Source organism: Aspergillus niger, assembly GCF_000002855.4.
Source record: "Aspergillus niger supercontig An02".
Classification (NCBI taxonomy): domain Eukaryota; kingdom Fungi; phylum Ascomycota; class Eurotiomycetes; order Eurotiales; family Aspergillaceae; genus Aspergillus; species Aspergillus niger.
Genome location: NT_166519.1, coordinates 2,177,335 through 2,197,187, shown reverse-complemented (window position 1 = coordinate 2,197,187; position 19,853 = coordinate 2,177,335). Strand labels below are relative to the sequence as shown.

The 19,853-nt window shown below is 50.3% G+C and overlaps 6 protein-coding genes across 6 annotated transcripts; 2 read left to right on the top strand and 4 right to left on the bottom strand.

Annotated features, from left to right (window-relative positions):
- Window positions 1-1,219: 1,219 nt before the first annotated feature.
- An02g08860 (uncharacterized protein) lies at window positions 1,220-3,034 on the bottom strand (the record flags this gene model as incomplete). The annotated part of the gene is made up of 4 exons (XM_059746474.1): window positions 1,220-2,167; window positions 2,224-2,342; window positions 2,430-2,637; window positions 2,726-3,034. The coding sequence occupies 4 exons, from the start codon at window positions 3,032-3,034 to the stop codon at window positions 1,220-1,222; spliced, it is 1,584 nt and encodes a 527-aa protein (XP_059603434.1).
- A 676-nt stretch (window positions 3,035-3,710) lies between these two features.
- On the bottom strand, window positions 3,711-4,340 carry An02g08850 (uncharacterized protein; the record flags this gene model as incomplete). The annotated part of the gene is made up of 3 exons (XM_001399983.3): window positions 3,711-4,028; window positions 4,105-4,221; window positions 4,314-4,340. 3 exons carry the CDS (start codon window positions 4,338-4,340, stop codon window positions 3,711-3,713), a joined length of 462 nt encoding a protein of 153 aa, XP_001400020.1.
- Window positions 4,341-4,624: 284 nt separating this feature from the next.
- On the bottom strand, window positions 4,625-6,053 carry An02g08845 (uncharacterized protein; the record flags this gene model as incomplete). The annotated part of the gene is made up of 5 exons (XM_059746473.1): window positions 4,625-4,701; window positions 4,948-5,195; window positions 5,289-5,609; window positions 5,662-5,830; window positions 5,951-6,053. The coding sequence occupies 5 exons, from the start codon at window positions 6,051-6,053 to the stop codon at window positions 4,625-4,627; spliced, it is 918 nt and encodes a 305-aa protein (XP_059603433.1).
- Window positions 6,054-6,783: 730 nt separating this feature from the next.
- Window positions 6,784-9,480, top strand: An02g08840 (uncharacterized protein; the record flags this gene model as incomplete). Its single annotated transcript, XM_059746472.1, has 6 exons — window positions 6,784-7,149; window positions 7,212-8,226; window positions 8,273-8,400; window positions 8,451-8,981; window positions 9,032-9,092; window positions 9,146-9,480. 6 exons carry the CDS (start codon window positions 6,784-6,786, stop codon window positions 9,478-9,480), a joined length of 2,436 nt encoding a protein of 811 aa, XP_059603432.1.
- A 321-nt stretch (window positions 9,481-9,801) lies between these two features.
- Window positions 9,802-16,062, bottom strand: An02g08830 (uncharacterized protein; the record flags this gene model as incomplete). Its single annotated transcript, XM_059746471.1, has 4 exons — window positions 9,802-11,238; window positions 11,295-11,450; window positions 11,503-11,683; window positions 11,780-16,062. The coding sequence occupies 4 exons, from the start codon at window positions 16,060-16,062 to the stop codon at window positions 9,802-9,804; spliced, it is 6,057 nt and encodes a 2,018-aa protein (XP_059603431.1).
- A 487-nt stretch (window positions 16,063-16,549) lies between these two features.
- An02g08820 (uncharacterized protein) lies at window positions 16,550-19,002 on the top strand (the record flags this gene model as incomplete). Its single annotated transcript, XM_059746470.1, has 6 exons — window positions 16,550-16,804; window positions 16,893-17,017; window positions 17,077-17,357; window positions 17,411-18,333; window positions 18,389-18,763; window positions 18,835-19,002. The coding sequence occupies 6 exons, from the start codon at window positions 16,550-16,552 to the stop codon at window positions 19,000-19,002; spliced, it is 2,127 nt and encodes a 708-aa protein (XP_059603430.1).
- Between the last annotated feature and the right edge of the window lie 851 nt (window positions 19,003-19,853).

Genomic DNA, 19,853 nt, shown 5'->3' with positions numbered 1-19,853 from the left:
GGCATCATGACGACGAGCGTTGGGCAACTTCCTTGGTACGGAAAGCGAAAAACCGGTTTGACACAATACGGGCGTACCGGGCGGAGTCGGTTTCAGCTGCCCCTAGTCGGGTCCCACCCGCCGAAGCGCCAAGGTTCGATTCGCTCGACAGCTGCTTGCCCTTTTTGATAGTCTGTCGTCGACAAACTGTTTTATCCCTTCTGGCCCTCTCTGGTTTGAGGCCCACCCATGTTTGTATTCCCTTCCGAACCAAGACCGGATGGCTATCTTTCCGATCTTCCCCCCAATCCAAAGTCAAGCACGATGATTATTAAACGCCATCGCTTAGTGAGCTTCAGCAGAACTACTCCGTAGTAAGCGTTCCTTCCCTCCGTCACATGATTCTAGCGGGGATCGATCGTCCCGTGATGCTGCCGTGCCCCACCACTTCCTACTGCTTCAGGAACTTTTCCCTAAACCCAATTTGATTAAGTTTGATGCTTCAAGGCACCATGGATAATATCGCTTCACTTTATCCTCTACTACCGAGAGGCAACCAGCTTTGGTGCCATTGGCCACTGTCGAATCATTCGGGTCATATCTGATGTATCGCTTAACATCGGCAGATTGGGACGCATCCTTATGATATGAGTCGTCGGGGTGGATGTCTCCCATGCATGGCTTAACTTAGTTCACCAAAATTTGGACTGTCAGAAACTCTAAAGCTAGATAGCATCCCTTGAGAGATTGCGCTGTCCCGGTAATCCGATGCACTTCAGCTCCGCCGCTTCGCCCTTATATGGAGCGACGTGCGAAAGCGAAGTTGATTCTATTAATACGGACGGAACCCAAGGATGCGCTTGATGATCCCTTATCGGAAATCAGCACCGCAATTCCTAGTGCGTCCCTATTGGGATAATGCCACCAACTGGTGGGTCTCCTGCGCGTCATGGCGATGACGAACGTGTTCTCGCACAAGAAGTATAGTAGATAGTCGGGGTCTCAGAGGGCGGTACATTCGATTGCTCTTGCTTGTTCATTTCGGCTTTTGACCACAGTGCCGCTTTGTGGCAGCCAAAAGGGATGATGCCAAGTTCCCCTTCTATTAAGATTACCAGTGGGCTTAACCGTCGGACATCCTGAGAACGCCTTGCATGCAGGATCCAGCGCAGGATCTTATCCCGGACAACAAGTCATTTCTCCTCGCAGTTTCATCTGACAGATTACTGTGTACTCCATGCTATGCCACTCGCGTCACTTTCACGTTCATCCCTTTCTGCCGTACGAACCATGCATTGACCACCTCCCACTCAGCTTCCGGCTCACTCAATTCAATCTGTAACAGCCACCCGTTAACCAGAGATCGCAAATTACTAGGACAAGCAACAAATGGCAGTGCACATACCTTGTATGCCAAGAGCAACGATGGTATCAGCTTATATATCTCCAACAGACTGATGTTCTTCCCAATGCAGGTTCGGGGGCCGGCCCCAAACGTCAGCGTCGCCCCTAGCATATTCTGCCTTCGCATCTTAAACTCCGCTTCCGATTCATCGTTACCCCGCAGCCAACGCTCAGGGACGAACCTGTCAATTTCCTTGCCAAAAATAGCGTGGCGGTGGATAATCCACGGATTGACACCAACAACAGTTCCGGCGGGAAGGAAGGGGCCGTTTGGCAATTGGAGGCCTTCTGCGGGGACTACCCTCTCCAAGAGGAGTCCTACGGCTGGATGGAGGCGAAGAGCCTCCTTGATGACTGCGTCGAGATACGGGAGCTCCTGACTTTGTTTCCACGATACAGGAATGGTAACTTTCCCGGTCTGAAGGGCACCATTTAGTTCGTCCTGCAGCTTGCTGAATACCCTGGGATTCTTCAACGTATAGTACAGAATCGCTCGGAGGGAGATTGCGGTAGTATCGGAGCCTGCATTCACATTGCTGGTTGTATAGGAAAACACCTGGGCGTCGTCGACCACGTCAGGGTGAATTGATTTCGCCTCCAGGAAGCGGGTCAAGAAGTCCTTCTGGCGTTCATGAATATCATCTCGCTTACTACCACCCTGAGACAGCCGTTCATGCAAGCGATCACGGGCGAAACGAGCAACAGCTCCAGTAGAACCGCCCCGAATAAGCTGCCGGAGAGGGTTCTTGATCAAGACATAATCTAGCCAGGGCATCTGACCAATCTACGCACGAATGACCTGTCAGAATAGGAGACACAGACTGTTCGCATGCACCTCACCTTTCCCGCATAATCGAACATCTTCTCCAACGATTCCATGATCCCCTCAACATCGCGACCTTCTCGTAAAAACCCTAGTTGTTTGCTGAACGTCATCTCGCCAATGACGTCGAACGCATCTACCCGCATCAGCTTACATCCTCCTCCTAGGGATCAAAAAGCATATGCCTTACAGTATTGGAGCCATGTCGAAATATCAAACACACACCCCTTCTCCGAAAGCTCATCCAACCGCGCAAACAACGTCTGTGTCGTACTATCCACAAACGGCTCGAACTCGGTAACTGTACTCATTGAATACGCCGCCGACACGGGTCGTTTAATCTTAGCATGAAGGTCCTCATCAAGGGTCGTAAACAGCGTTCTGGTCGGCTTTCCCTTTACAAGTTGTTGCTGGACACGATAGAATGCGGTCTATGTACACATGAACTTCGTTAGCATGGTAAAACAAACATATTACGTACTGCCTGGGTTTCCGGAGATAGGAGAATAACGATAATACCTTCTTATACCCCCTCTTAATCCCATAGATCACCTTCAACGCCTCCACATTCCAAACACTAACGACATTCGGTCCTAGTCGCACATACTCGCCATGTTTTTGGTGCAGCTGATAATGTGTTACCTCCGCTCTGCCCCGCGCTACGTCGACGAAGCGCCAGAGATTGGTGATCTTGGCGAAAAACGGGCCTGGGATGCGCGATAACCCGGGCTTGAAGTAGTTTCGTGCGAGGTGGATGATGAGGATGGTGAAGAGGATGGAGGGGATGTGTTGGGAGAGGTACGTGAGTGTGGTGGTGAGGAGGGCCATGGTGACGATTATGGCTTGAGAGATGTGCTAGTATGAGTGAGTGGCTCTGAGTATTTGATGCTCAGATAATGGGAGAGTTGTGATGGTAAGCTGATGTAGGTGTAATACCATTTAGGTACTCGGATCCCCGCATAAGAGCGGAATGAGTCCCGCTGCTTGGAATGGATTGCCGAGGGCGAGCTGTTCATCATGATCGAGGTTTCTGGGTCTTGGGATGGGTTGGTTGGGTTATACACGTGTTATAGGGTATTAAGATTGCATTAATCTATGGTCTGCGGGGAAGTCAGGGTCGAGAGAGTAAGGGGGATACACCAGCATATGCAGAGTAGGCTTTGCATTAGATTCACCCGGAAGTGCTAAAGATGCCGATAAGGTGTAAGCGCCCATATATAATAGTCTCACCAAATGCATATAGTATCTATTATGATTTCATGTCCTTTATTCCACAAGCAAACAATGCTAACAATAATTCATCCCATGCAGTCGTGATGCTCAAACATGTTCATATCGTATATATCTAGCCAAGCCAAAACATTCATGTCTTTTTAGTCCCTCTTCAGTGTATATCTCCCGTCATCTTGTATCACTCTCAACACGCAGGCTCCCCCGAAAGTATCTGTCTACCTGCTGTACCGGCCCGCAAGCACCAGCGGTAGCAGTAGCAGTCATCATCTCACTAAACAGTGGCATACTTGCGTGTCCACTCCTTCGCAACTTCCTCGTACCGATTGTGGTCATTTTTAAACTGCTCTGCGATCCGTCCCTCGACGGCATCATCGGGCATCGGTTCTGCGAGCAACTGACGCGCGAACTGCAGCACTGCCAAAATCTTGGAACTAGGCTTCCATTCGTCGGCCCTAAGCATGCCCAGGCACATGCTTCCCTTGTCATCGTTGGTCACATTGGGATGGTAGATCTTCGTTTTGAAGGAGACGGTAGGGGGTTTGAAGGGGTATTCGGTGGGAAGGGACAGGTTAAGTTGGAATTTGCCGTTCTACGTACGACAGAGTTGTGTGTTAGTGAGGGTTCATAATTTCGTTTAGGGTCGGTGACAGGTAGGAAAGTCTCACCTGGTAAGGAGATCCCTCAGGTCCGTCCATGTATACGTTCCATGCGTAAAGGTTGGATTCGTCGGCCAGCTTTACCACGATGCCCTCCGGGGGAGATTCGACAAGCTCGGCGAGCTCCTGTGAGTCATTTGTTAGTCAATCATACTCTTGTTTTCCAATCCGGAGGATGTGGCGCAGATTACGAAGGGGAGAGTATCAGTTCTATTCACCTTAGCTATCCGTTTTTGGCTTCCCATGATGTGTATATGTTTGCCTTAGAACCTTGGAGTGTTTGTCGGTGTGGAAAGGAGAGCGGGGTAGGATGTTAAGGGGACACAGTCAAGACGGCGGCGGAGAGGGGTTGTTGCGAGACGTGAAGAACCCCAAACACCAACTGTAGAGTTAATGTGCCCTAAATCCCTCTAAAGCTGACTATTAGTGACAGGACAAATGAATCGTGGCGGAGCAAGTGCAGATGGAAGAGGGAGCTGCGCTGGTCGGGAAACCCCGAAGCTCTTTGGCAATTGATTAGCGGGGCGGGTCAGGCGGGGCGGAGGATCGGCTGGTCGCAGTGGAAGACGTCAGCGTCGATTCCCTTCCTTCCACTTACTTTACTTACTGTTACGGATCATTCAGATGGAAATGTGATACTTCAACAGAGCTCAATAAGGAATATTCTATAAACATCATAATCACGACAAATATTCTATACTATATAACCGAAACGCCGTCGCACTCAGACCTGGCTCAAGGATAACTAAGTACATATATTCCAACCCGCTCTCAGCTACACGGCAAACGATCCAGGCGTATCCTTGTTAAGTTTGCCGACTGGCCCGGCTTCCCAATACTTCTCTTGTCTACCTTTGTTCTTGATCAGGCCAACTATGTCGAAGGGATCAATAAGGGTCAGGATGACTGGTCGGTGATCGTCGTAACCAGGCCCTTCGATTTCGGTAACGCCATCCGTGGCGAGATATATCTTGTTGGAGCGTGGAAGCCATTGCATCGGATGGCAGACATTCAGCAAGATGGTGTTGAGGTACATGACACCAGCCTCAAAAACCCAGAAAAACCACTCATCCTTGAGGATCGGGCTGATCTGGTTGCCACTATAGACATTGAGGCTCGCAGCGCTAAAATATTCCACTGTTCGATAGATCGTGCGCACAGTGATGAGGGTACAACTGCAATACAGCACGTACAAGGCCCGCTTGATCTTGTGGTTCAAGACGCCGCCACGAGAACAGTTGTAGTGGAATCTGGCAGCCAAGGCCACAAATGCTGCCATCAACACAAGTTGCAAGATCAAAGCTGCTTTGAGCAATCCCTCTCCCGTCTTCCTTTTACCTTCAGTCGCCTCGGAATTGGCAACTAGCGCAGCCCCATTGCCGGTGATAGCTTCAATCACCACACCAACCGCCACAAAAGTGGTGAAAACGCGCCCAGGATGAATTGGCGAATGATATGGGATGTAGTAAAGGATGCGGCCCAGAGTGAAGTAGTTGGCGCCCTCATAGACGGGTCTGCACGCTAGTCAGTGACATTCATGGTCAATTCGCATCAACAAGCACTCACGGTGCAGCCAGCAAGAGAACGGTGCTTGCAATGTAGATGCCCACATTCCCCCACTGTCCAAAGGCGCCGATAGTACGCGTTATGAACCCAGCTGTGAAGAGAAGAGCAGACCAGGGCAGGAGTCCAGTCACTTTCCATGACTTGTATTGGCTGTTATCATCGTTAGGAACTGCATGGTGCATAGCACTTGTGTGAGAATACATACCAACACTGGTAGATGTGTACCATTCCAGAGACAGCGAACATTATTGCAAAAGAAATGGGTGCACCTTGGCTGGGCGCATAGTACCAGAGGCTTCCCTCCTCTTCTTGGCGTTAGTGTATACTATAGAATGTGAAGGCTTGGCGGGAAGGGGTTCCATACGATATGGGGATCTTTTGTCAAGCATCATCGTGTACCGTCCTGAATATGTGACACTGGGACTCAAAAGCAAGTTCTGATAGGAAAACTAGATAGTTGTGATAGCACACGCCTTTTTCTTCATCTTCGAAATCTCCCCTGTATATATACTGCCTTAACGTCTTCAGCCGCTGACTGCGAAGAACAAGCGAAAACGAGCACACCATTTTGGGTTAGTGCCTGATCCGAGCCATGAGCTTGGGAGAAAGCATCGCCTCAACCTTATTGACTTTGGTTACTGCAATCAAGACCCTCAATGCCCTACGCGGCTCCACATGCGATGGCTGAGAACCAGATGTGGCATCGCACAAAGATGATGGCACGTCACATGGCAGTAACTCCCAAACCCAAGTAACCAGCTGGCTCATGAGATTGCTGGACTACAACAAGCGCCAAGAGTAGCGAATACGAGCAAGGCTGAGCCGGGCGCATTCAGGCACTAAGGCCCGTCACTCGCACTAGAAACTCTAATTCCCGCCTGAATCTGCAGGCATACAAATACGAGCTTACATCATGCGCCACCAGTTGTCAGGACAACAGGACACCAACCCAAAAGGGCAAAGTCAACATAACGTGATTGCTGGCCTGGGGAAAGTCTCGCCTTCTCCAGCTTCGATGGTGCTTCGATCTGGACCTCATATCGCCGAAAGACGCACGACATCTCGCAGTTACTCCACTCTGTTCAATCGAATGTGAACAGACAACGTGGACTGCTTACCACCATGAGCTCGACAAAGTCCTCCCCCGCATCTCTATTCCAGGTGTACCTCCGCCTGCGGCCACCTATGCCGCAGCATTTGGAGGAACACGCCGAACGATGCTTGACAATCGAGACTCCAGAGCCAAAGGTCACTGTTGAAGATGGCCAGGAAACGGCAGCTGCATTTCCCACTCATATCACCCTGCAACCCCCATCCGATGCTAGAAAGCGTGCCGTTGAAAGGTTCGGTTTCACCAAGGTGTTCGAAGAGTCAGCGTCCCAACTAGATGTCTTCCATGGCACCGAGCTGGACTCCCTGGTTAGGGGGGTATTGGTTGAAGGCAGGGATGGCCTTATTGCGACGTTGGGAGTAACAGGTAGCGGAAAGGTCCGTTCTACCCCTACCACCATAACTGAACGTGAACACGTACTGACAGTGACAACTTACAGAGCCATACAATCCTAGGTTCGAAGTCGCAGCGAGGAATTACCCAGATGAGCCTTGACCTTATCTTCAATTCTCTGGCCTCTACTATCAGGCCACCCGACAATTCCATCAGCCCTCTTCTCCTGTCAACTGTGGCCGCGTCAGACGGTTCCGAAGCCCAAATGTTCACGGCGCAAACATTCCTCGAGGCTGTGTATGGCGACCCTGCCGAACGTGGAAGAAACTCGAGAGCCCAGACGCCAATGAGCACTGGAAGAGCTACCCCTATGACGGTATGGCGCCCTCCCCCCAAGACACCGTTGCAAGGCACCGCGCGGTTTTCCCCTCTGGCCACTGCCCGTATTGGTCCCTATCCAAAAATATACAGCGAATCTCTCTCGAGAACATGCTACATCAACCTTCTCAAGATGCATCCTAAATTGAGAGAAAAGATGAAGCACGACTCGTGCACCCACTTGAGTCTTAATAATTCCGCTCATGCTAACATGTTGTCTCAACTGGCAAAGGAACCGACACCTGCCCTTATATTCCCCCGTCGCAATATGCCCCAACGTCCCAACGGCCTGCTTCGCTCGCCCGATGTCAGCCACCTCACCATGGAGCTGAACCCTAATTCCGAATATGTCGTCCTTGTGTCGATGTACGAAGTTTACAACGATCGCATCTTTGATCTACTGTCACCCGCTATAGTACCGGGCCAAGGAAGTACGATGTCCCGTCAGGGAGGAAATTCACAGAAGGACAGACGCAGAGCCTTGTTTTTTAAGCCAACGGAAGGCTCCCCTGACCGCAAGGTTGTTGCGGGACTGCGCAAGATAGCATGCAGCACCTACGAGGAGGCTTTGTCGGTCCTCGAAGTCGGCCTTACTGAGCGCAAGGTCACTGGAACCGGAGCCAACAGCGTCAGTTCCCGTAGTCATGGTTTCTTCTGTTTGGAAGTCAAGAGAAGAATGCGAAACAAGAGAACTGGTGAAGAAACTTGGATAGGCAACACGCTCACGGTGGCAGATCTTGCTGGTGAGTATTGACTCTTCGCTTGCTGTGGTGAAGCTAACATGAACAGGTTCTGAGCGCGCGCGGACTGCTAAAACGGCTGGTTCGACCCTGGCAGAGGCCGGCAAGATTAACGAGAGCTTGATGTACCTTGGCCAATGTCTTCAAATGCAGAGTGACATACAGGACGGAAATAAGGTATGCTACGAAGCTGGCTTGTTATCGATTCCTGATGCTAACCTGAATAGGCTGCCATGGTCCCATTCAGACAATGCAAGCTCACCGAGCTACTTTTCTCGAACTCTTTCCCGTCTTCCAACCAGACTACTGGCTTCAACCGCCACCCACAGAAGGCCATTATGATTGTCACTGCCGATCCCATGGGAGATTACAACGCGACTTCCCAAATCCTGCGCTACTCGGCATTAGCTCGTGAAGTTGCCGTGCCTAGGGCCCCCTCAATTGCCGAATCTATCTTGTCCAGCACACTCGGATCTCGTCACGGATCTGCCAGTGGACGCAATACTCCCAGCATGGGCACAAACGAAGAGCTTGAGAAGGCCCTGGCGGAAATCGCGAGGTTGACCACAGAGAATGAATCTCTCTCAGTGAGACTCGCCGAGGAAGAGATTCTCCGGACTGATTTCGAGCTAAGACTCAAGGCAAGCGAAGAAAGATGCATCTTGATCGAACAAGAAGTGCGCGAAGAATGTTGGAATGAGATGGACGAGCGCATGGAAGAAGAGCGAAAGAGATGGCAAAATGCCTTGGATCAACAAGTAAGTCTCATTCCAATGCACGCTGATTCGCCATATACTAATTAAACCAGTCTGGTTTCAACGACGAGCACCTCGACAAGAAGATCGAAATCGTGTCACGAGGATTCCAAAGTAAGTTGCGCCTGCTAACATCTTCCCTCTTACCATACTAACAGCCTGTTCAGTTTATGAAGACCCCAAACCCTCCTCAGACGAGCGGGTTGAAGACCTCGAGTTTGAGAACGACCAGCTTCGCAGCAAGATAGCAGCCCTTGAACGCGAACTGAACTGCCGCTCTCCTACCAAGAAATCCAGGTCAAAGAATACTCTAGAAGCTTCTCGCAACTCTAATATCTTCGGACGCGAGAGTGATATTGAGGTTGCTCTCAAGCGAATGGACCAGCTAAAGCTTGCGGATAGCATGTTCTCTCCTGCACCGCAGCCCGCTAGTTCACCTGGCAAGAGACAAAGAAAGATGGCCACTCGGAAATGGGACCTGGCCCCCGAGGAAGATATCTGAGCTGTTACCGAAAGACCGCCGTCTCCTTGTATTCGTTTGGCAGGATATCTTTCGTTGGACATAATTACTTGCTCTGATGGCGTACGGTTGGGAAGGATGTATCGGGCGTTCTGGTGGATTATTTAGTTGATACCAATATTCCCCTTGTTTTAATATTAATATTTCTATGATACATAAACCTTGCTGAGAAGTGCCCCCCAAACGCCTGCTGTCCCGTTTCACGCCAAGTATAATAGAGCCTAACGCATACTTCGAAGGTCAAAAAGTCGTCTCAAACATGAGCACGAATGATTCCACACTCGCACGGTGGATAACCTTCAGTTAGGTTTCCATTGCTTCCGGTTCAGATCCAGCTTCACTTTCCTGATCTGTTCCAGGGATCTCAGCCTGCTCAGCGTCATCCATCTCGTCGTTATCCTGCACACCTTCCATTTCGGTAATATCATTGCCATCTCCATCTCCCTCTCCATCTTCATCCTCTTCCGGATCCCCTTCATCTTCGCCTTCGCCTTCACCTTCACCCTCCATATCTTCGTCGCCGCCAGCTTCATTTTCATTTTCTTCTTCGCCTTCCATTTCATCGTCATCACCATCGACAGGGTCTTCGGCTTCTTCGACCATAGTCTCGCCTTCGCCCTCTACAAGCTCAGTATCTCCCTCCATTTCATGACCTCCATCCCCGTCTGCACTCGCTAGCTCTGATTCTGGATCCATGGAGCCCCGATCATCGAGGTTAGGGAACAGTAGCTTGCGTTCGGTTGTCAGCTTGGCCAGTTTCTCGTCGTCCATTTCGCTGAGTTCGCTCTCATCATCCGCGCTATCGTGCAAGCTGTTAGGAATATCGCTCTGTTGTCCTGATCCTACATCTTCCGTAGTAGATCCTAACAGCCCTGATTTGGTTGTCTGCTTGGGAGCGGAGGTTGGGCCAGCTTCGGAAGTGTTGGCTTGCTCGGCTTCTGTGGTGGCAGGGATTTTGGCCATGGGTGCACGTGGGGGCACTTTACGGTTCACGATCGTTTCCGCTCGTTTTTGGACGTCACGTCGTGCGATACCCTTTGTGCGACCGCGAGGTGCAGGTGCTTCAGAGGCTGGGGCTGAGGTTGGAGGCGTAGGAGTATCAGCAGCTCCGTCACTAACCATGAGGAGATGATCGACTTTCATCTTCTCTTTATTTTCTTCGTTCGCTTGTTCGATGACTTGTGGCATGTTGACTTCGTAAAGTCGGGCATAGAGGTCTGCAATAAGGTCTTCGAGCAACGAGACCTTCATAAGGTTGTTGTTGAGCTTTTTCAGCTCAATAGCATCTCGAAGAAGTTCAAGAAGGGATGGGCTCTCTGGGGATAATTGTGAAAGACCCTCTAAACGAGCTGTGTTTGCGACAAATTCTTCCCAACCAATGGGCTTGAAAACGCCCTCTTCATGGCCCTCGCTGATATGGCCAGCTCTCCTGATTACCCTGGCATAGGTAAGACACGCATCCTCCCAGAGCTTGCTGTGGTTGATGAAATCCCCCTGCTTCTTCCTCACTCGGCGCAGCAACTGGTCAAGGTTTGCTCGATCATCGAGCTGGTCGAGGAGATTGACGAAGAAGTACGCGTACCGTGTGGTGTAAACGAAATGCCGACCAGGTCGCTCAAACTCAGGTCTCCAAACCTGTATTGTCATTGTTTTGGTGAAGATCTGTTGGGTAAGCTCGTTCTTTGCGGAGGCAGCTGCATCCGCAGAGTCCTTGTCATCATCGTACATAATATGCGCAGCCTAGGCACAGTCAGACATTGCTCAGTACAATACATAGTAGACGAGAGTGTACGTACCCTGACAGCCATACGATGATGCCAGTTTGATTTGTCCGCTTTCTGCAGGCTCCGAAGCACTTCGAGTATGTATTTCTTCCATGCCGTCTGGTCTTCCGGAGGCTGGACTTTGCGAGCCCAAGGTGTTGCCAAGAGCGTCTTGCTTCCCTCCGCAGCCTGAGAGCAAAGTCAGTCGAGTCAACAGAGTTAAGAATAGACACTCGCATACCGTTAGGGTCCCACGATGCACAAGTTTGTGTACGATCGAGACCAGCTTATAATGTGGCTCAAAAATTGGATCCGAGCGTGAATCCTTCCGCTGCGGCAGGGCATCAATGGCATCGAGTAGGGAATCCAGGACAACGTCGACTTCAATCCGTCTAAAAGAACCTCTGACGGATTCATCACAACTGAACATCTTCCAGAGGCATTTACTCCGCATATAATGAGTCCTAAGCTGCAGTTAGCTCATAACAGATCACCGGCGGAGGACCAGGGTAACATACATCCAATTCTTGGGCTTGTCGACAAGGGCGCGCTTAAGCAAGTAGCTCGCAAGATTCCAGACAGTATAAAGCTTCATCTCCCTGAAAGGCCTTCCTTCATACATCCGCTGATCTTCCTCGCCACTGAAATGCCGCGTGAAATCAGCCAGACTGAAGGCCCCCATTGAAAGGGGCGCTCGCGAAGAAGAGTATAGACGGATACCAAAATCCGTGAAAAGATCTGAGAGCATTGCACGTGTCTCAGGTGTTGGCTCTGAGTATTTAATAGCTGTTGCAATTGCCATTGCGTAGCAATGAATTGCGTTGCGTTGCCAGGTGACCAACTCCATCCGATTGTTATTGATCTTATCAGCAGACCAGGTAATATCTTCCTCAAGCTTCGAATCATACGTCTGGGCGAGCCGGTACCAGGTCTCCCATCTTGACGTTCCGTGCTCCAAATCTTGTCTGAACCATATGATGGCATCGTCGAGGTCCGTCGTGGGTACGGGGTTCAGGCGCTTCTGGGAGCGGAACTTTGTCAAAGCAGCATGGCCCAAGAGGAAATACCAACCGTTTTGAGCGATAACTGCACTCTCGGCAGGCACAGGAATCAGTGGGAGGTCAGCCACTCCCTGAATGGCGCGGGAAATCTCTGAAGGATTGATTGGTGACTTCAAGTAGGCGGTGATGATACGCTTGTTGTATGATAGTGGAGGCGACGACTTCGTAGTACCGATGGCTTGCTGCATCTTGTAAATAGTAGATTTCAGCTCAGATTTGGACAAGTCCTTGATATTCATCTTTTTAGCCTGCCTCATAACAAAGTCCACCATGACGATCGCCGTGGAGCGGTCCAGCTTTTCGGGAGGACATCCATGGTCATTCAATGAACCATCCACTGGGGACAACTTGATACCATAGATATCGTACAGAATTTGACAGATATCCAACTCGGTGTCCTGCTCCACGTCGAGAGTGAATATCTCAGACCTGACCAGTTTGAGAAATTGCTTATGGGAGAACCTGCACATTCTGCGGATTCCGAGCGCATTGTGCACCGATCGTAAGTAATGTATGCGGTCTTCCAGGGGAGTATCGAAAGCTTCAGGATTCTGTGTAATGGCATCCTTCAATAGCGTATATTGCAGGATCCAGCAACGTACTTGCATCTCGCGCAGCTTATCTTTGAGACCCTCCAGAGACTTCGCCAATGCTCCACGGACCTCCGGTCCGGACAGCTTCCCTACGCGAACCAAGTCTTCGTACAACGCAAAACTGTGGAGGAGCTTCGTAAGACGAGCTACTGCAGACATTGATGATATTAAGTGTTCCATGTCAAAGCACTCATAAGCCTTATCTGATTCATGTAAGACGATCGTGACAGCTTTATTTAGGATACTGTCGAGTGATTTAAGCCATCTGAGCAGAGTTATCTGACGGTGCTCACCGGGCTCTTCGAGATGCGCAGGAGTGCGAAGCTCCCTCATGATAATTTCGATGCTGCGGAGGTAGCAGGAAACGACTTTAGGAGAATAATCAATCTTCTTGTATGCGTCCTGTAGTCTCTTCCAGAGGAAAAGCCTCAAAGTAGCATCTCCGCGATCTAAGAAGGATGCCATTTCAAGGAGCTGAGAAGCTGGTTGTTCAGGTTCTTCTCCTTCGAGACCCTCGCCGAATTGGACAGATGAAGGCTCGAGGATAGGCTCGATAGTCTCAATCAGACCAACAGGGTCATCCGACGTCGGGTTAAATATTTTCATGAAGAAATCCATCGACTTGAGTTTGGAGATCTCTTGATCAACTGCCTCGGTCGACAGCTCAGGCATCACTGCATTGTTCACCAGGCTTATGGCTGGGTTTTTGAGTGCTACCAAGAAAAGTTTCAGCTCCTGGAGGCAAAGAAGGACATGCTCCCTCTGAATATCCCCAGCCATGTTTGAATGGAACGTCGATGCCCAGATGTGACGGAGCACCATTCTTTCCCGTGTGGAGCTAGGAGAGCTGTGATCCAGGAAGTGGGTGAGCGATGTCCGCGCGAGCAAGCACCATCTTGCCAAGCGATCGCGCTGCAGTAGTCTTGTTTGACCATCAACCTCACTGTTTGGATTGTTGATAGACGCATAGATGTCGAGGTGAAGCTCGAAGAGGGTTTGGAGCATTTCCAAATCTGACAAGTATTGAGTGCTGTACGAGAATGGTTTTTCAGATCCAATGCACAGAACGTCTTTCTCAAGATTGTCAACTTGTTCGCGCATATGTCTGTAGATGTACTCGTCTTCATGTAGCAGGAGTTGTACAACTGTCTCTTTCAGAGCATCCGGCCATTGATAAAGGGTATACGCCGACTCCATGACAGGTCCGTCCTGTAATACTATGTCATCCGTCGCATATTTCGCAAAGTCAGGCATTAGTAGCGCTTTGAGCCAGCAAAGGGCGACATCGTGCAAGGAAAGCCATCCGTCATTCACTATCCTTAGGAACATGTAGAGTTCAGCTTCTCCGGAGAGCGCTTGTTTCATGCCTAATTTCCTGGTCGACTTCCTTGAATGTTCAAGGAAAATCGCAATACCAGATTTCCCCATACCCCGGATGTCTTGAAGCGTGGACAGATTGTCTGGCTGGTGCATGACCTGGGACTTAGCTTCATCCCAGGACTTGATGATATCCATCAAATCACGGACCAGTAAGTACTCTGCGTCCTCAGGGGCGCAGGCCACGGCATTTGCAGTTTCATTGCCCTCATTGGTAGCGAAAACTTGTTTTCTCAGATCGTCAATGCTTCCAAGCTCTGTCACATCAAGATTGGATAGCAAAGTACCCACAGTACCGAACAGCCATTCGTCAGCTTGGGTAAAACTCTCAAGACGATCCTCGTAGTATTTGTTCAAGTCGATATTGACCTCTTCACTCTGGAATGAGACATCCTCGGTAGCTTCACGAAGGCGGGTCCTCCTGGCTTTGGCCCGTATACGGTCTGCCTGGTCCTCGGTAACAGCAGAGGCAGATGACCGTTTCCGGCCACTTGACGGCTTTACATCAACTTCATCTGTATTTGCAGTCTCCTGCTGACTTCCAGGATTAGTGGGCTGAGTTGATTGAATCTCTAGCGATTCCATGAGCTGTTTCTCTGCGCGCTGATCGATGGATGAATGGTCATCGACTTGCTCTGGTACAGCATCGGGTCCTTCGGACTTCACTGTGGGTTGATGCTCCTCAGACATGACAACGTCCTGCTGCTGGCTGGATTTGACATCTCCAGATTGTACATTTGAGGCTCGGCGTTGAGATGCTACGGCCTTTGTTTCAGGACTGAGAGTAGGCAGCGATATACCAACTGAAGCCCCAGGCCCAATCTCCGAGGCACCGATGTCTTCATCAGCAAGCCTTTGAAGTATAGACTTGCCAACGGCGGCCCATGTAGGGCTAGCTGGTTTGATATCATAACGAGAAGCCTGTAAGGCAAGAGGGTTCGTTGACGGATCTGTGTCTTGCAGATCTATTGGAAGAGGAGGGAGGTAGGGATACGGGTCTGCCTGGCGCTGTAGGAATTTGAGAAGAGCCTTTTTCGGCTTTTTCAAGGGCACTTGAGCCACAGACAGCCTATCAAGCAGCGACCGCAGTACTTCACGCAGGCGCTCTTCAGCAAATGTTTCTTCTAACCCTAGCTGCTCTGTCCGAACCTCTAAGCGGTTGTCATCGTCTGCTAGTACGCTCTCCAGGCAGTATCGTGTTAGTCTATAGCTTTGTAAAGCACTACAGAGTCTTGCGCTCTGTCTCCAGAGGTTCAGATCCGAGTCGTCACGTTCCAGGGCTTCTGCGAACGATGTCAAGGCGGCGCTAGTTCTTTCCTTGACTTTGCTCCGGGGATCCTCGGCAATGTTAGACGACTCAGCGATACCCTGCAGAGATGCGCGTAACGCATCCAGGATATACTGTCCGTGGTTTTTGTACGATAGGTATATGGTTTGCATCAGCGTGCTTGATGTGGAGTCACTGATGTCAAACTCCGCGAGTGCTTCAGCCGCACCCGCCGCCACTGTGTCATCATACTGCGGTTCGGATTCCTGAGTGGCTACTCTCTTGTAATCAGAGATTGACTCGGGATATTTGAATATCTCCGAGTCCAACAGAGCATCATATGCCTCTTTGGCCTGTGCATAGAATTGTGGACCCTGGGAATGGAGTTTCAGGGCATTTTGATAGAGCTTAAGCGCCTCCTCGATTTGAATCTCTTTGGTGTCATCAACCTCTTCCTCGATAGCTTCATCCGGTTCAATATTCAAAGCTGCCCAGCTGGACATAATGCCGGTTTAATGGCAGAGCGCAGCGAGCTCCCTGATAGTAGTAGTAAAACCGGGCCGGCTAGACCACATTTCAAGAGGAAAGACAAGCAACCCCCGGCTACCTGAGGGAAGGCCCAACCTGGGAGGTGGTAATGCCGTGGAGTGGAGATTGAGAAGGTGAATGGAAGGAACGGAGAGTCTAGAATTGGAGACTCGATAATGGAACTGGAGAAGGAGCCCGTGACAGACACGCGTTGCGCGGGCGGGAATTACCGAAAGAGGCAAAGGCGGTACCGGGGTACCTGACCCAGCAGTTGCCTGAGGAAGCGGCCAGGCATTCATCGATCGTCGCCATTCCGTTTGGTCTTGAACAACGACCTGCGCTTTCTGCTGCGCCTCATTGTCTTCAATTTCTCCCGTCGTGAAAGCGCCTTCGTGCTTCCTATCCTCCTTGGTTCCCCCTTGTGATCATCCCTGAGCCTCTGTCTGCGCTCCTGCCAGCGCCATGGTCGCGCCAGCTGTTCCCGAGTATGTCTTCCCCTCGTTTACGTGTTCTATCACTCGCTATCAATCGGCCAATGGGCCCACTATCATTGACCTGCGACTGACCCCTGAATGTTTCCCCAGGATCTATGAGGAGGAGGAGAACATCTACGCCGCCGTCGATGCCCGTTCCGAGTCCCTACAGAACCTCCGGGAATTAGGTCCCCCGGACTTGGTTTATCTGGTTAAACAGCCCAAGACCAACGCCCATCACCAGGTACGTCGCCGGAACTGCGGGCGCAGACTTTCATTGACAAATGGGGAGAAACAATGACTAACTTAATTGTTTTGGGATTGGAATACAGACCGGCGTTTATCACCATGTCACCGGTGTCGACGCCTCTTCCTCCGCCAGCTTAGCCGCCTATGTAAATACGCTTACATTCTCTCCGCTCGACAAGACACACAAGGTGGTTTCGGGGATTTATTGGTTAGAAAGATACTCGCTTGGATGTACTTATCGTTGCGCAAGTGTTAATGGATGAACAGCTGCTACAATGCCTTCTCCCACCTGGACATGCGCGTCGAAGTCAAAATCCCCGGCACTTTGGAGAGCTACTGCATCGATGAACGCGGAGACAAGCGAGTTGCGACAGAAGCCCTTTGGCTGGAGACATTCCTGTGCGGAATCCTGCGAGCCTACTCATACGCGGACAATGGTGGTGGCGATGCTATCAGAAAGATAGTCGGGGTGCGTCGGTTCAATCCGGTCACGAATACGGAGATGGAGCACAAATTCCTGGATGCTGCGGAGAGACTCTTCTTTTTGGGTGCGCTTCCACAGTTGACTATCAATAAACCCCAATGCTGATAAAAAGTGCAGGAAGACAACTCAGTTCGGATCCGGAAACACAAGTCCCGAATACTGTCAGCAACCACTTGACGTCCGGCCTTCTTAAGTACATTCAAACAACAGGACGCTACACTTCCGGTATCAATCTTTTCGAGAAGCTGCGGACACGAGATGTAGAGGTCTCGTCACTTCTTGCCCGAGTTCTAATCATGGCAGACGAGGAGGTGCAAGCCGTGCGATTGATGTTCGACGCCTTGCAAGATGTTCCCATGGACTATGCCCTGCTTGACTGCCAGGCTGCTTTCTGCCAGGGCAAAAGCGAGGGTGAGATGGCCCTAGAGTGTGCGAAGCGAGCAGTGACTGCTGCTCCAAGCGAGTTTAGCACTTGGGCACGATTGGCAGAGGTCTACGTCGGCCTCGAGCAATGGGATTTGGCCCTCCTAACCCTGAACTCTTGCCCCATGTTCACATACCAAGACAAAGACACGCCTCGTATGCCCCAACCGTCTCGCATCATGCTCCCGATTCTTGCTGAGAGCATGCTGGACGAAATCGACGAAGGACAGCCCAAGCAGGGTGATCCCCACGACTACGTCCATCCCTCACTAAGAAGACTCCACGCTGCTGCCTACCAGGGAACCTTCCTAAAGGCGTACAACCTTCTCACCAAGATTGCCGCCGCGATAGGTTGGGACCAACTTTTGAAAATCCGCAGCGAAGTCTTTGTCATGGAAGAGGAATACCGTGTCGAGCGCCAGCAGTCTACGTCTAAGCCCACAACCTCACCCTCCTCTGCAAGCACATCAGACGAGCCAAATGGAAACAGTGAGCAGGAGAATGGTGCGACGCCGGAGGAGGGCGCAAACGGCACCAAAGACGAAGAAACGGAGCACTCCATCGAGAAACCAGAGCAGTCAATGGCATCGGAAGTCGTCAAATCCGGCAGCGAAGATGTAAGTCTACAATCCATCTCCCGTCAATCTCATACTAACGCGTCCGTGCTATTAGCCCGACCCCTCACACTCATCCTACACACAGTTCCGCAACAAGCGTCTGTGCGAAAGATGGCTCGATAACCTCTTCATGGTCCTGTATGAAGACCTCCGCATCTACACCATCTGGCGCACCGAAATGGCCCAGTACCGCCAACAGGCCATTGAGTACAAGAAATCCGCCACCGAATGGGAAATCCTCGGCGAGTTAGCCGAACGCCTGCACCATTTCGACGAGGGTATCGAAGCCTACCAGCACTGTCTGGCCATCCGCTTCTCCCCGAAAGCCATGCGGGGGCTCCTCAAGTTGTACGAGAAGAAGAATGACACGAGAGGAATGTTAGGCGCCTTGATCCGTCTTATCGCTTGGCAGTATCGCTGGTACTCCGAGGTATGTGCCACATTCCCTGTTGTTCTCGACGATGGACAATGAAACTAACAAGGACACCTTCTCTTATCTAGTTCTCTCCCGACCTTCTCTACCTAATCCGCAAACTCATCGAAGACGAAGGCGCTGTCAAAGTCCGGAGTATAGTCCAAGCGACGAACCTTCCTCAACCGGTCCTTGATCTAACCCATCAGTATTGCCAATTGTGCGCCACATTCCGCAGCAGCGGTAGTGATGGTTAAATCTTCAACCTAGGACAGAGTACGCTGCCCTACTTTGACTAAGAAGGTAGCGTAGTGTCTGCTATCTTTCCATCCTTTTTCTTCCTTTACTCTTTCCCAATGATATATGACATAGAAGATACCTAAGAAATAAGGGAAGGGGCGGAGGGGGACTTGATGGTTGAACTCGGAGAAGCGGCAGAGGAGATTGTATCTATTAGAGAGGGGACGAATTAAGCGATAAGGGACAAGAGACTTACTTTCCTACTACTTACTACTTACTACTTACTACTTACTCTGTATGGCCTTATTGACTGATATCACCTATTGTTTGATGTGATGCGTTTTCTGTCTTCATTTCCTATTTTACTTCTTTTTACTTTTCTTCATGTGATCTTATTTTACCTTTTTTTTTTTTCTTTCTTTCTTACTATCCTTATTCTACATTTCCCCTTTTCCCTTTATTTTGTTCATTTCAGCGTGTGCGGTAATTTCGTCTCTTAGCATATCTGATTATTTATCATTAATACCCGGGTTGCAGCTGAAATTGAGGATGTGATTGAACTGTGGAAAAGAGGTTGTGCTCCGTCTGATAGGTCGATTCGGTTGCCCTAGTAGCTATCTGTCCAGAAGGATAAATAGCAGTATTGGTTTCTAGCTGGAGTCCCGGCTAAGCCGCCGTGCGGAGTAGTCATGCTCTTCTCCAAAGATTCCGACTCCTCCGTACCCCCCCATTTTACGGTGCTTCGGCAGTTGTCGTTGCAGCTACAGATACAACACGTGAATGAAAAGAAATAACAATGGCTTTGCCTAAGCTTCATGTAATAGGAGCATGTGCCTTAAGGACTATATCCTCGCAAAAAATCACATAA